Source organism: Danio aesculapii, chromosome 12 (assembly GCF_903798145.1).
Source record: "Danio aesculapii chromosome 12, fDanAes4.1, whole genome shotgun sequence".
NCBI lineage: Eukaryota > Metazoa > Chordata > Actinopteri > Cypriniformes > Danionidae > Danio > Danio aesculapii.
The window spans coordinates 12,124,723-12,140,219 of record NC_079446.1 but is presented as its reverse complement, the minus strand read 5'-3'; the positions used below and the strand labels follow the sequence as shown (position 1 = coordinate 12,140,219).

The 15,497-nt window shown below is 35.1% G+C and overlaps 1 protein-coding gene across 2 annotated transcripts in view; it reads right to left on the bottom strand.

Moving 5' to 3' along the window:
* heatr1 (HEAT repeat containing 1) overlaps positions 1-15,497 on the bottom strand; it is a 77,333-nt gene that overhangs the window by 32,210 nt on the left and 29,626 nt on the right. For both annotated transcript variants that reach the window (XM_056469176.1, XM_056469177.1), the window contains exons 19-27: positions 13,569-13,717; positions 11,914-12,106; positions 8,975-9,147; positions 8,488-8,643; positions 7,958-8,200; positions 5,630-5,761; positions 5,323-5,420; positions 5,090-5,236; positions 1,519-1,637 (exon numbers count right to left, since the gene is read on the bottom strand). In XM_056469176.1, the coding sequence (XP_056325151.1) occupies positions 1,519-1,637; positions 5,090-5,236; positions 5,323-5,420; positions 5,630-5,761; positions 7,958-8,200; positions 8,488-8,643; positions 8,975-9,147; positions 11,914-12,106; positions 13,569-13,717 (1,410 nt within the window). The remainder of the gene's footprint in view (positions 1-1,518; positions 1,638-5,089; positions 5,237-5,322; positions 5,421-5,629; positions 5,762-7,957; positions 8,201-8,487; positions 8,644-8,974; positions 9,148-11,913; positions 12,107-13,568; positions 13,718-15,497) is intronic.

The window sequence follows — 15,497 nt, the reverse complement described above, 5'->3', positions numbered from 1 at the left end:
ACTTTTTTGAGATTTTAACAGATTTGTATGTGTTGAGCATCAGTTAAGGCAAGGTTAGCACCTGTCAGCTTTAATTGTGGGGAAAACAGGATAATTTTGAGCTTTTGTCAGCTAATTTCATCTTTCGCGTTTAAAATTTTTGGGGTGGGAACAAAAATCGCTGACGTAGAGCGAATCTGCTAGTGAAGTAATGATGCATTGGTTTCTCATTATTATTCATAGCTGAGTTTTCTTATCCTATGAGAAGACCCTGCTTCTTAATTATTCACGAGAGCATGTGCTTTCCAATGGCAAGGCAGACCTGCCAAGCTGTGAGACCCAATGACTGAGTGAGACCAAGTCCGTGGACTCGGCATATGGCACGTAGTGTTTAGCCTTTCATGAAGGGTTGTATGCGTTTCTTTCCATGATCCACGGGGTTTGTTGCACGTTTTTTCCCCTGCATCTTTCTCCCCTGCTCTGCTGGCCACGCCCACTCCTCCCTCTGGTCGCACTGCTCCTCGCCCATTATGATGCATTTTTTTGAAAAAAATCTGAGGTAGACTTCAACCGAAAGAGGGGGGTTTTCATGGCCCTTTAAGCAATGTGTAAGCGTTTCGACCTGCATAGGAGCACAACTAACATGCTCAGTTATGGACTTTAGACCAGCTTTTAGTTGGTCAATGGTGCAGTCCATTTCAGATCCTCAAAATAGCAACACACCAACAATGTGCCTTAACACATCTCCTTTTCAGAGCAGCACACAAAGTGGTGCAAATGGATTTGTTATTTAAACACCATGGCGCAAAACGTGAAAATTACAGTTGCGCTGGTCTGAAAATAGCAACAATTCACGCCATATACCTCTTGCGCCTTATTGCGATGGGTGTATGATAGGGCCCACAGATTCCTTAGTAAGTGATCAGATTTTGTTTATTCAAATAAACGAATGGTTTTATATTGTTGTGAGGCCTATGCCTTATAAAGACTTGATGCGGGTCATAATACAGTTAATAAACTTTATAAACGAATCATTGATAGCTTTAAGTAATAAGCATTAATAACACTATTATAAATGCAGATACAACTGTCCGTATGATACAGTATAATGTTTGTTGTATCTTTATAGGTACATTAATAGAATGATTATAAATAAATGTAAACAGTTGTAATTCATTATAAGCAGAAGCTCATAGAAAGTATTAGCAAAAAAGACTCTACAGAAGAAATGAATACTGTGAAAACTTCCTTGCTCTGTTAAATATCCTTTAAGAAATTGAAAAACTAACAATGTTAGTTTCACAGGAGGGTTAAAAATTTGCTATCTACTATATATTCTTTGCGAAGTAAAGTGACAAATAAATAAAGATGTTTGTTATTTCCTAAAGTCTGCAGAACTATCTCACGTCCATATACAAAAAAATTGTTACAAAAGCATAAAAACAGAAAAAACTATTAGATGTTTTGTCTTTCTACATTTCCACCGTCTTTTTAACCATTATTATGTTTTTATGGGCATTATTGGCAGATTTGTGGTACCTTTGCTGATTGGCCCTCCCTCTGGAGACAGTTTCTGACAGACATTTAACAGGCAGATGAGGATGAGCTGTTTTGTGTACTCTATATTTTCCTGTTCAGCAGCTGCAGGTTCCAGACACCTATAGTGAAAAAAACACATTACAATCCATTCTATTGACATATTTCAGAGTGTGTTTAATCAGAGGAGTTGTTAAGATTTGGTTTATAGATCTTGATTTAACTGAAATAGAACGTTTGTCAAAATGTCAAATTTGCAAGCTTTGTATTAATAATAATAATGGCTAAAATATTTTCACTCAGCCCCACTTATTGCATTTGTTTATTAAACCACAGCAAGACAGTAAAATTTGTATTTGAATTTTCTCCCAGTGAGAATAGTTGTCATGTATGTTTGAATACACTTTACTTTTTTCAATCATAATCAGGACTGAACGATACTGGAAAAAACGGACATTGCAATATTTTGCTTTTCTACAATACATATTGCAATCTCACAAGATGATCGAATAGCTTTATTTTGAAAGAACTTATAATTTAGTGGAGTAAAAGCTACAATAAACATTAGAAGCATAACTAAATTCAAAAGAGCAAAGAATATGAAAAACAGTGCTTTATGATTTCCTACGGAGTTTAAAAGTAGTCAGAAATATGAACAGATTTGTATACATACAGTTGAAGTCAGAATTATTTGCCCCCTTTGAAAGTTTTTTCTTTTTTTTTTTTTAAATATTTCCCAAATGATGTTTAATAGAGCAAGGAAATTTTCACAGTATGTCTGATAATATTTTTTCTTCTGGAGAAAGTCTTATTTGTTTTATTTCGGCTAGAATAAAAGTAGTTTTAAATTTTTTAAAGCCATTTTAAGGTCAAAATTATTAGTCCCTTTAAGCAAATTTTTTTCGATAGTCTACAGAACAAACCATTGGTATACAATAACTTGCCTAATTACCCTAACCTGCCTAGTTAACCTAATTAGCCTAGTTAAGCCTTTAAATGTCACTTTAAGGTGTATAGAAGTGTCTTGAAAAATATCTAGTCAAATATTATTTACTGTCATTATCGCAAAGATAAAATAAATCAGTTATTAGAGATGAGTTATTAAAACTATAATGTTTGGAAATGTGTTGAACAAAATCATTTCATTAAACAAAAATTGGGTAAAAAAATAAACAGGGGGGCTAATAATTCTGACTTCAACTGTATATAGTCTGAAAATGAATACTGTAAGGTTAAACTAGAACTGTAGTGACTAGTAAACTGTAATCCCAACTCTACAGATCCTGTGTTGTGACTATTGCAGATTTGCACATTGATACCGATGACGAAACAATATATTGTGCAGCTCTTACCATTGTGTGTTTCAAACATTTGAACTGTCAAAGCAGTAATGGGATATAAGTTTCCAGATATAAACACTGATGTCTGTTTGACAGCGAGTCAATGTTTCAAAGTTTGCAGAAAATACACTTTTAGGCCACTAGGTGGAGACAAGCAGCCATTAAAAGTGTCACTGAATAATTCAATAGATTTTTCAAAACTGACGATTTATCCAATGAAACGTATGAAGTTTTATGAGTAAGTTATTGAATCCCTTATTAAAAACTGGAAAAAACTCAAATACTTTAAATGATATAATATACAAAATTGCAAACTAAAATCAGATCAAATAAAATTGCCATTATTTTATTGTTTTGGTCATTGTTACTTGTTTAAGCTGTCTATTCAGGAGAATCATAAATAATAGCATACAGTATGTGAGAGAGTTTTGAATTTATTGCCATATCAGTTTGTCTGGCTATTTCAACATTTTATAAACATCAGTTTTCTATAATAATATAAATACATCAAAAGCAATAAACAATGCATAAGATAAAAACCTAAAACAGTTTTTAAAGGTTTACTTTTGATTAAAAAAAATTCTACCATTTTGATGATTTTACATTTAAAACTATTTCCTTTAAAGTCTCCTCAGATAAAAATGGTTGTCTGATAACATTAAAATATAGGGAAGTCCAAAAGTTTACTTTGGTTTCTATTGCAATATTAACGTTTTGGGAAAACTTCTCCTTTTAGTAAATGTTCATATGTAGGGTTGGGTACCGAAACTATGCACCGGACCGAGTCAGCATATGAATTTAGGTGCCTAATTTCGGTGCCACTGGTGCTGCGACAAGGACGTAAGAAGCATCAAGGGGTACATCAAAGGCACACATAGGAAGTGTTGTGTCACAGCATCTCTAAACATTTAATCCTAAACACATTTTGAGGGATACCAACAGTGTCTGTGATGTTAGGCGTTGGTCCGTGTTGCTTAGGAAATGCACGCATGTAGGCAACGCTTGCAGTACAGCGCATCCGGTGAGCGACTGCCTTTAGATTCATCAACAGGTATGATCGCGTTCATCAAATTTGCTTAAACTAAAGTATAGCTTTTTCAAGCAAGGATTCTGACACAGCAACGAGAAGCAGATGCTTTACAAAAGTTGTGTGTAAAGTGGGAAACACGTCAAACTTAAGACATCATCTGGCACTTTTACTGAGTACGTTTACATGGACACCAATACTCCTGTTTTAATATGATTAAGACAATACTCTGATTAAGAGTCTACTATGTAAACAGCGATTCTTGATTACCCTTAAAGACCACAGGCACCCGTGTACCCAAACGCGGAGGTTTTTTGTTTCTATTAGACCTGCGGTATCAAATTCCATTAAAACAACCCTCTTCCACCAGTCATTACTTCACTTTTTTATCCAATACCTCAGTTTGTCACAGGGCATGAACAATATGATGCTGAATGAAAATGAAATTGCCGAACAGCAGTTAAAGTCGAAAAATTAAAAACGAAACACCTGAGATAACATCAAACTCCAGAGAAAATGTGGATAGCGTGATGATGCAATGACGATAATCAATCTGTGCTATAACATGTAAAACTGGATCATTAAAGGAACATTCAAAAAGCAGCTCAAGTAAACACTTTAATCATATTATTGTCTTATTCAGATTAAGGTAAATCATTTGATTACTGATGTCCATGTAAATGTAGTCACAAGCCCCAACCCTAGAAAAAAGCTGTTTCCTTATTTTGATGACAGCCTTTCCACAGGTTAGTAGTAAGCTAATGCAATGTTTATTGCATAATGCAAATCTTAAATTACTGCTAACAAAAAAATGATCAAAAGAAATATATAAATCCAATTCAATTATATAAAACATGAATTAATGTATATTTCAAACTTTAATTATATTGTTCAATTAAAATCATTAAATTGTATTAAAAAAAATTGTCAAATAAAAGATTTGTGGCTCAAAGGTATCAGTTCAGGCACCGTTTTGGCACCAGTACCGTTTCAAAAGTATCGATTTAGCACTGGTATCGAAATAACCCTAAACAATAACAAACCCTATTCATGAGTGAGTTTATATACAGTATAATCATGTACAGTATCTATATTTTAAACAAAATAAATGTGATTTGCCAGTTTATAGAGAATCATGCAGCTTTACTTGATATTTCTGTAAAACATCAGATATCAAAACTCAGAAGTAGATGTTGTATTGACATACCTTGAGAGCAAATTAAAAAGAGCGGGCACAAGATACTGAGCCCTCTTAAGCTTCTTCTTGTGTTGAAGCAGCTCTAAAATTAAAGTCACCCTTGGCCAAGAAACAACACTCTCCTCTGGCACTGCCCCAGATGTGTCTTGTGTTTTTCTAGGAGAAAACAAATTGCAATGTGAATCTTCAAATCTCTTAGATCTGGAATATTTGCAGTGAATTCCAAAAGGACAACTACTCACCTCATTTTACTTCTGCGTGTTTGTTGAACTGTTGCAGTAACTTTTTGTTTATCTGTAGGAATCAGCTCATTGGCCACAAGCTCACAATCCACTGCAATCTAGAAAGAGACACACGGCAAAACATTTTACAGGTTTATTATTACTGTTCTGAATTAGTAAAACGAGAAATAAATATAAAATTCATAAATAAATCACTTTTCTTCTAAATAATTTTCGTCTTATAGAAATTCTTTAGTTTTATTTACAGAAAGGATTTAGTTTGTGCAGTTTTATAGAGAAGATATGAAGATGATAATATTTCCCATACCGTTTTAAAGACACTGTTGATACTTTGGGCGCAGGCAGGGCTTTTATTCCCTACAAGCAGGTCAAACAAAACCGAAAGAATCTTCTGTTGAATCTTTTTATCTCCAATAGCAGTGAAGAATGGCTTGGTAATCTGAGGAAACATCACATTAAAATACACAGAACTCTGAAAAAGCACTGAAAATGATCCAGTATAGGTCAATTATCATTTCTGTTTGAATATAGATTCACATTATTCAAGCAATTCATTATAAAATGATAACTTTTATATTTATTATTGATATTTACTCAATAACAGACATTGAACTATATGTATACAGTTGAAGTCAATATTATAAGCCCTCCTGTGAAATTTGATCTCTTGTAAAATTATTTTGTAGCCAATCGGAAAAAAAAAAAAGTTAAGGGGCTAATAATACTGTCTCTAAAAATTGCTTTAAAGATTTTTAAAACTGCTTTTATTCCAGCCAAACTAAAAGAAACAAGATTAAAAAAAAGAAAAAAATATTATAGGACATACTGTAAAAAATTTCTTTGCTCTGATAAATATTATTAGGGGAATAATTGGAAAATATAAATAAGTACATTCAGAGGAGGGCTAATAATTTTGCCTTCAAATATCTGAAATATACTTGCGGTGGTAGCCGGATTGAAACAAACCGTTTACCCATACATGACATAAATACTTAACTATATGCGACAAACAAAACATAATTTCATAATTTAACAATAATTTGCTTACACAGCACTAATGATGTGAGAGCATGTTTTTGGCCAAGAAAAGAAGTGAAAACAACTAACCTCCATTTCAGTATACAGATATTTGTCAAACTAATTTTAGATGATGTTAATAGTTTGTTAAACTAGTAATAGCAGGTAAAACTACTTATGTTGTAAAGTCGTGATCACACTGCACTTTTTGCTCCATAGACTTCCATTAATAGGCATGCAAATGCGGCAGACCAGAAACGCAAGCACATGCGACAAATTTCACGCCACTGCATTCGAATGTTCAAGCTTGGTGAATTCCTACCTACAAAATCACATTACGTGATTGCGTTAGACCAATAGAAGATCTAATACATCTAATCATATTGTTTAATACCACGCCTTTTTGCAGTGTCGTACGACAGAATTTCGCAAGCACAAGCTCTATTGTGACCGCAGCTTAAGTCGCTTTGGACAAAAACGTCTGCTAAATGACTAATTTAACTGTAATTTCTATGACTTCCAAAACCTTGTGGGTTTTTCTGTTTTTCCAAAACTTTTCAAGGCCTGGAAAATGCCATGTCAAAATTTCATGACTTTTCCAGGTTTCTATGACCGTATAAACCCTGTGTATGTGTGAGAAAGTCTTATTTGTTTTATGTCAGCTAGAATAAAAGCTTAGCCCCTTTAAGCTGATTAAAAAAATAATAAAAATCTACAGAACAAACCATCATTATACAATAACCTGCCCAACTACCCTGACCTGCCTAGTTAACCTAATAAACCTAGTTAAGCCTTTAAATGTCACTTTAAGCTGAATAGAAGGGTCTTCAATATTTACTGTAAAATAATCAGTTATTAGAAATGAATGATTAAAACTATTATGTTTAGAAAAGTGTTGAAGAAATCTTCTCTCCGTTAAACAGAAATTAGGGGAAAAAATAAACAGGGGGGCTAACTATATATATATATATATATATATATATATATATATATATATATATATATATATATATATATATATATACTTGTCATGGCATCTTGTCATGGTATATATATATATAAACTTGTCATGGCATCTTGTCATGGTATATATATATAAACTTAGACTTGTCATGGCACCTAAATATTGATGCTCTCTAGTAACTTGATATGCTTCTTTTATCCGCGTTTGTTTCTCTAGTTGCTTGGGATAAAATTGTCTGCTAAATGTATAAAATGTAAATGTACAGTCATATTAAACCAGTTTATCTTATCAATAAATTATGTCTCATTAGAAACTTTGGTTTAAATGGTCTAAATCATCTAAAATATTTACCTCTTTGGATTATATTTATCTCTTTTTGAAGCGTTAAACATATCCCCTTAAATGGTATACAAGAGAATAAATGTGTTTAGGGGGAATCTGAAAAATGGTTCTGGTCATATAAAATCTCTAAATTAAAAACGTGCATTTCAGGAGAGTTTTTTTCATGGCATTTAAGGACATCTACTACTTCAAGCGCACTGTACATAATTCATTATTGAATCACTATTAAATAAATTTAGAGAAGTTTTATTTGTGATTTGTGATGAACAGCTGCTGACTGTAGAACACAAAACCTCTTAAACATCCACCAACCTGCTCCAGGGCAGTAATCTGGAAACTGGGGATTGTAGGGTATGGCTTGGCTGAGGTGTGCAGTGCCCTAATGAAGACCTCTAGGGATCGAGGGTCTTTGACCAGTAAAGGTGCCGACATCTCATTGAACTTGCTCAACAGGAGCTGCAGAAGCAGAGCCTCGTCTGGCAGAAAGGTGCATGAGTCTGGAGCACACTGTTCAAGAAGACGCTCCACAGCAGGAAGAAGAACAGACAAAACAGGCTGGAAATAACAGAGCATATTTATATTAAGAAACGCACACAAAGCCTGGAGGACTAGTAACTGCTCAAGCTATTCTCCCATGGTTTTGCTTAAAGGAGTAGTTTTATAATAATAATTTTTCTTGCACAGGAGATTTGAGAAGTGCTCAGCTGAATGAAAGTTACAACATTCAAATTAAATCTTCCTTCTCATGGTTAAGACTCAGTTATGATCAATACTGTGACTTAAAACCAGACCATAAGAAGTCTGTATTATTGCAACTACAACACACAGCTTGATGACAGTACCTCTCCATGAACGTCCTGAAGAGCCCGCAGAAGTGTTTTGGAGGTGTAGGATGGACAGAAGGGAGACTGTAAACACTGAAGGAGCTGCTCAACTGATGCCAACTTTTTATTCTTGTCTTTCCGTAAAATGGCCTCCTCATAGAACTTGGACAATGCCTACAATAAAATCCGAAATCATTTGATTATGGAAATTAGTGAGTGTATGTGTGTTCAAAAAGCAATGAAAACATCCAAATGCCAATTAAAACCCATCTTATTTAGTATTAGTTAAAAAATTGTCTTTATTATTAATCCATAAATAAATAATGAATAAAAATCTATCAATTCAAGGGGCAAATTTTGCCCTTAAAAACTTTAGACAATGCCTACAATAAAATCTGAAGTCTTTCATTTTTACATTTTTGAACATTTCTAGAATTTTCACAACAAACAGGAAAGACAAAAAGAAAAGAAAAGTTTACTGAAGCTGTATTTAGTTTTGACCGACTTGGGTAAGATATGAGGAGTCAGCAATGATCTCCTCTGATAATTTGAGGAGTTTCTCCACGAGCGGATGATACGGTGAAGAAACAAGCCCAGAGAGACACTGGAGCACAGCAATGGCAGCTCTACGAACTTCACAAATGCCTGAACACACACAGACCAGCAGAGACGGCACAACTGCAAATATACAAACATAGAGAGAGATGGACATTAGTCATGGTGGAGAACAAATTCTCTATGTAGAATAAAATAAAATTATTTGCAGGGAAAAAAGTAGCAATTTTTTTATATTACTTCATATCAAAGCAAATTAAGAATTTGATTTAAAATTCAACATAATTTGCTAATGTTTGGAAAAAATGCAACAGCAATCAACAACTTATTTTAGCATCTATTTATTTAATAGTGAAAGTAAAATTTGAGTGAATTAACATGCTTTCAGCTTAGTCTTCTTATAAAAAAAATAAATAAAATCGATTAGAAAAAACACAAAATTTTTGTTAAAAAAAAACAAGAAAAGATCTCAAAATTACTTTACTGCAGTGTGTCCTCTAGGATTTTTTCCAGCTGTGGTAGCGAACACGAATCACAGATATTCTAACTACCTATGGCGTTATTTCAATGACAAATGTGGTGAGCGCAGTATTACAAGTCGAGATCTCATTCATCTAATACAAGCAGGCAGATCTCTTTGCTTGCGTGTTGATTTCCTGTTTGCGCACAAAATTTCTTCCACGCCCTCAGATATACGCTGCTCAAACGCAGGTTTTTTGTGCGTTCTCAAATAAACAGTGCTGAAGTGTGATTTAGCATGTTTATGTAACGAGTATGTCTCCATTTATTAGATTAGCTAGGAATATTTATGAATGTCTCCAATATACCTACAGAACAGCATTGATGCGTCCTGAAGTAAAGGGAAACGGCCATAAACTCCAGCAAGATGAAGTGATTGTATGCAGAATCATAGACCTTTATCTATTAATAAAGTATAATTATGGAAACTGTGTTCATCATAACTGAAAGCTGCGTCGTGTTTGCTGGCCTCACGCATCGCACAGCCCTGTCAGTCAATCAGTCAGTCAACATGTAACCTTAAAGGTTAAACAAATAACGCACAGCACTACTGCGATTACAGAAAAGTTCACTTTGTTATATTTCACTTACATTTTAATATGTTTTGGTGCGATTATAACACGCTATTAAAAAACAGCAACAACTAACGGTTTTAAAAGAGAAGCTGTAATGTAGCCGTGGCGGGAATGAATTTTGGTGTGGCGCCCCATCATGGAAGAATGAATGTAGCGGAAACCATGTACTGTATTCAATAAGTCAAATTAAAATTTGAAAAATGACTTCATTGTAATAACAATATTTGCAGCATGACATAATATTCATAAACATTTTAGCAAATCAAAGCCTGTTTTGTGTAAAATTATTTTATTTGTTTTGTCCAGTGTATTTTAATACAGTTTTTGTGTGCCTGAAGTATTTTAAAAATATTTGTATATTTATATTTATGCTATTAGTATCATTCACTGTTATTTCAACCTATTATTTATAGTCTTAAAAAAGTAACACAACAATTGTAAGTTCTGTGAACCAGAGCGTCCAGATCCCTTTTACATGTGATGTGGGAAAGTCCGGAGGTGCAAAAACTTCTGTGCTGGACATTTTATTTAAACTTACAAAAATGTATTTCCTGAAAGATCCTGTATTGTTGTTGTTGTTGAATGATAACTCTTAATTTCCCTTAAATGCAAAGGTCAATAAATTTAGCTTAGCTGCTTCAACTGCTACAAAGAAAATGTTGGTATAGAGGTGAAAAACCCCTCATGATCTCTCTGTTAAGCTTGCATTGACTATTGAAAATACTGTACCTAGAACTGTCAACAGCATGGCTCAACCATGCTAAACTGGACATTTAATGTTGTGTAAAATCTATAGACCATTTTGATGGATGTAAACAAAAACAATGGTCTTAACATATTTCCTGTTTTACACTTTTAATTTCTATAGCTTCAGAGAATCCAAAAAAAACATATTGATAAATAACGTTATGCTGTTTTAACAAAAAGGTATGATTGAATCGCCTCTTGTTACAGTTATGAAATAGTTTGACAACAAGCAGGAAATGTTCATGGGCCAATGACATCACCACATTGAAATGGTCTATATATGTGACATGAAAGAAATCTAAAGACACTTAAACCTTATCTGATAATATAAAAGTCAAATTTAATGTAATTTATTTACTTGCTTGGTCTAAACTACAGTTATCCTGTGTTTCCTGATGGGCATAGAATGGGGTGAGGGGATGGGGGATATATACAGGCAGGGTAATAGCTGTTAAGTATTTTTCTATTTGATTGTAAAAACTTTTCATTCATTCATTCATTTTCTTTTCGGCTTAGGCCCCCTTATTAATCCGGGGTCGCCCCAGCGAAATGAACCACACACTTATCCAGCACATGTTTTATGCGGCGCACGCCCTTCCAGCTTCCATCTCTGGGAAACATCCATCCACACTCATTCACAACAGATTATTTAGTCTACCAAATTCACTGTACCGCATGTCTTTAGACTGTGGGGGAAACCGGAGCACCCGGAGGAAACCCAAGCGAACGCTGGGAGAACATGCAAACTCCACACAGAAACACCAACTGACCAACTGAGCACTACCTACTGCACCACCAGTAAAAAAAATTTGATTTTAATTTTTGGAAATAAAAACAGGAAAAAAAAAAAAAAGGAACTCAATATCATTACCTATAAACACAATCTTAAGATTATATTTAAAATGAAATACTCGACTGACTAAAAAAAGAATAAAGTAACTGAAAGCCCTTGCAAATGCTACTTCCCAATATCCAGTGTAGTAATACAAATAATACAAAAAAACACATGACTAACCATAAATGTAGCTAAAGGTAAATGTTGTTATACCTGGTGAGGAATCTGACGCCAGCAGGTTGAGGGTTTTTACAGGCTGGCTGGACAGAAAAGCCTTTCCCACATAAAGAGCCTGAGTCTGAAGAATGGCACTGACTCGACAATCCAACTGATCGCCTAAATTGCAGTTGTAGGCCCATAACAGAGACAGAAACTTAAACAGGACCATCGGCTCATTCAGGTGCACCTGTAAAGTAAAGAGATAAAAAACTAAAAATAGACATCCAGCTAATGCTATCATTTTTAATCAATCATTTTCATTTTTAATCGGATCATGTTTTGTGTCACGGATCAGACCATATTTTGGATCAGCAAAAAAAGGGAGGAGACAATTGTCATTTGCTTTCATTCATTACAAAAACGGTACTGCAGGAAACTTTATAAAAATATATAATTGCTACAACTTTCAACAATCATACCACATTAAACTGATTTTAGTATTTACCATAAACATCAGTGTTTATATCTGAACTATAAACTGTTCTCCCAGTACTTCTGTGTTATTTGATTTTTTGTAACTAACTGAAATGTGTAAACTGAATCTGAATGCAGCACACTAAAGGATTAATAAACATATGCATCATTATCATTTATTATTTTTGTTGCGTAGGTGTGTGAATTGAGATTCCAATTTTTTAATAGGGTTGGTGATGGCCGATGGTCGATTGACATTATGATGCTGAGCCAGCATCGCAGATCCTCCGCCCCGTCGCAAACGCGCTCGCGAAAAATACACACTGAGGCCCCGTTTACACTAACACAGCTTAGTTTTAAAATGGCATTTTAGAACGAAAATGAAAAGTTTTTTCCCCCAATTTCTGTTTCAAATTTGCTTAAAGGGGCTAATAATTTTGACCTTAAAATGGTTCAGAAAAAAAATTTAATCTGCTTTTATTCTAGTCGAAACAAAACAAGACTTTCTCCAGATGGCAAAATATTATCAGACATACTGTGAAATTTCCTTGCTCTGTTAAACATAATTTGGGAAATATTTAAAGAGAAAAAAAATTCAATGAGGGGCTAATAATTCTGACTTCAACTGTACATATTTCTCATTAACTTCTGGCCACAGCTGTAGCCCTTCTAGAAACAAACATCTTAAACAGAGAAGAAACATTTAAAAAATTTTTTTTTTTTTTTTAAATGACTAATTTATTGCCATAACAAACCTTTTGCCATGATGACAGCTCATCATTTTTTACTCATTGTTTTGCAACATACTAGTATTCACCATGAAGTGCAATTTAAAAACGTAACTATGTTAATTGGGTTAACTAGGCAAGTCGTTGGACAACAGGGGCTTGCTCTGTAGCAATCGGGAAATTTTTTAAGGGGTCTAATAAAATTACTGATTTTAAAAATATAATAGGAAAATATATAAATAATACATATAATTAGACAAAATATAATAGAAAATACTGTGAAAATGTCCATACTCTGTTAAATATCACTTGGGAAATATTTAAATGATTTCATTTGAGGGCTATTAATTTTGACTTCAACTGTATAAGGTTGAGAGAAAATAAATAACGAGACGATTTCCATTTAGGTAAACTACAGTATCAATTGAAGTGGAGTTTGAAAAGTCATTTAGAGATCTTAAGTATGCAGCTTTTTGTTAATCATTATCTGTAAACAGAATCTATTACCTGTAATAGAGGCTGCATTAGACTCCTAAAGCAAGGAGCCAAGAGCCCCTGACTGGCCCCTGATATCACCACATCAAACAGACGACAGAGGAGACGCAGGTAACAGCAGGTAGTAGTCTCCATTTTTTCTGGGTTCCACCATGGCTCATCTGAAAAACAATTTTATTACATAGCAATTACAAGAGATAAAATGATTCTCACAATGCCACTCAACTCACGATTTAGTTCGATTCACTATTTTGATTTAAAGATTTTTTTTTTATAACACATTATATAGAATGCAATGAGTTTAAAGGTACATTGTCTCATTGCATATGTGAGTGATAAAAATCTTTGAAAAGAAGTGAAAGGGATGAAAGAGAAGATACTTTGTGTTAAAGAAAAACAAAAAACACATTTTTTGAGATGTTAACAGTCATACATGTGTCCCACGCTTCTAAAAACACTATTAGGACACATATATTTCATTAAAAAAGTGAAAATATGTTGTTCTTGTGTTATTTTGAGCAAATTCGTTCTTCCGGTTTGAAACGAATTTTTGAAGCTGTGTCACGGCGATTAGATCCTTGCGTGTATTCCAGCATGGAGACTGGATGTCTGTAACTGCGAGTACATCGTGACGTCTCTGAGTGTGCGGCATTAATTCATGAGAAAGACTTGGTTCAAATCAATCAGCGCACTCTATTGTGTATGAGGTGCAAGTTCATTAATATGCACGATAGCTTCGAAGACTGTTTTTACCTACAGTGTTCAGACACCACGTTGTGTTGCCAAAACAAGTGGAAGAACAAGAATTTGGAGATATGGGTTGTCAGTGTTTTGTTCATGAATGTGCTGCAACGAAGGTTTTGTTTTTATTTCCCCACTATGAAAGCGCAGCTGGACGGCTGGTACGGTCCGGTTTGGTACACTTTTTGACAGCGGAAACGACCATAAAAGCGCACCGTACTTTACCATACCACTCAGTGGAAACAGGCCATTTGCTGACCACCAGGGGAAGCCCGAACAAGAAATCGCTGCACTCCTGTCTCACGGTCACTAAAAATATACATGCATGTGATGACGTGGAAGCATAAAAACTGTAACTAAAAAGATCGAAAAGCTATTTAGGAACTTACAAGATTTACGGGGCTAGTGGCAGCCCATTGGAGAGTGATCGAACATGTGCGGGAGATGAGGGAAAGGATCGACCAGGTCATGTCCTTAGTCCGGGAGCATCTGGTGAAGGCCCAACAGTCTCAGCAACGGCACCCACAACCGGCCGGCCCAACAGTATCCGCAACAGCACTACAACCGGCCGGCCCAACAGTATCCGCAACAGCACTACAACCGGCCGGCCCAACAGTATCTGCAACAGAACTACAACCGGCCGGCCCAACCACGGGAGTTCCAGCTGGAAGACAATGTGATGGTCCTGGTCCCCAATGCAGCTTGTAATTGACATGGCAAGGCCCTTACATCATCGACGAGAGAGTTGGAACAGTAAACTACCAAGTAAAGCAACCAGGATGAAGACAATTAGTCCAAATTTACCACAGGAACCTCTTAAAGAGGTGGGTAAGGAACCAAGACCATGTGGCCGCCCTTGCACACCAAACCCATGGTGGTGGAGACCAACCCAGAGCCATAGAGCACTCAGAAGCTAGAGCTGAAACACCTGGTTGGTCAGTTCCAGGATGTGTTCCTTTGGTTTTTAATGATTACCAGCGCCTCAAATGAAGTCTTGGATTTCCCTGAGTGAACGAGCTCCTGGAGCACCTGGGAAGGGCCCAGTACATCACCAGACAAAAGGTTACTGGCAAGTAACCGCAAAACCCAAGACTGCCTTCTTTACTCACAATGCTCTTGTCCAACCGCCGAAAAAAAAGATGGGTGGCAGCCATTCAAACAGCACAGACTGACTAAAAAGACCCAGGTACAAGCTTTCTT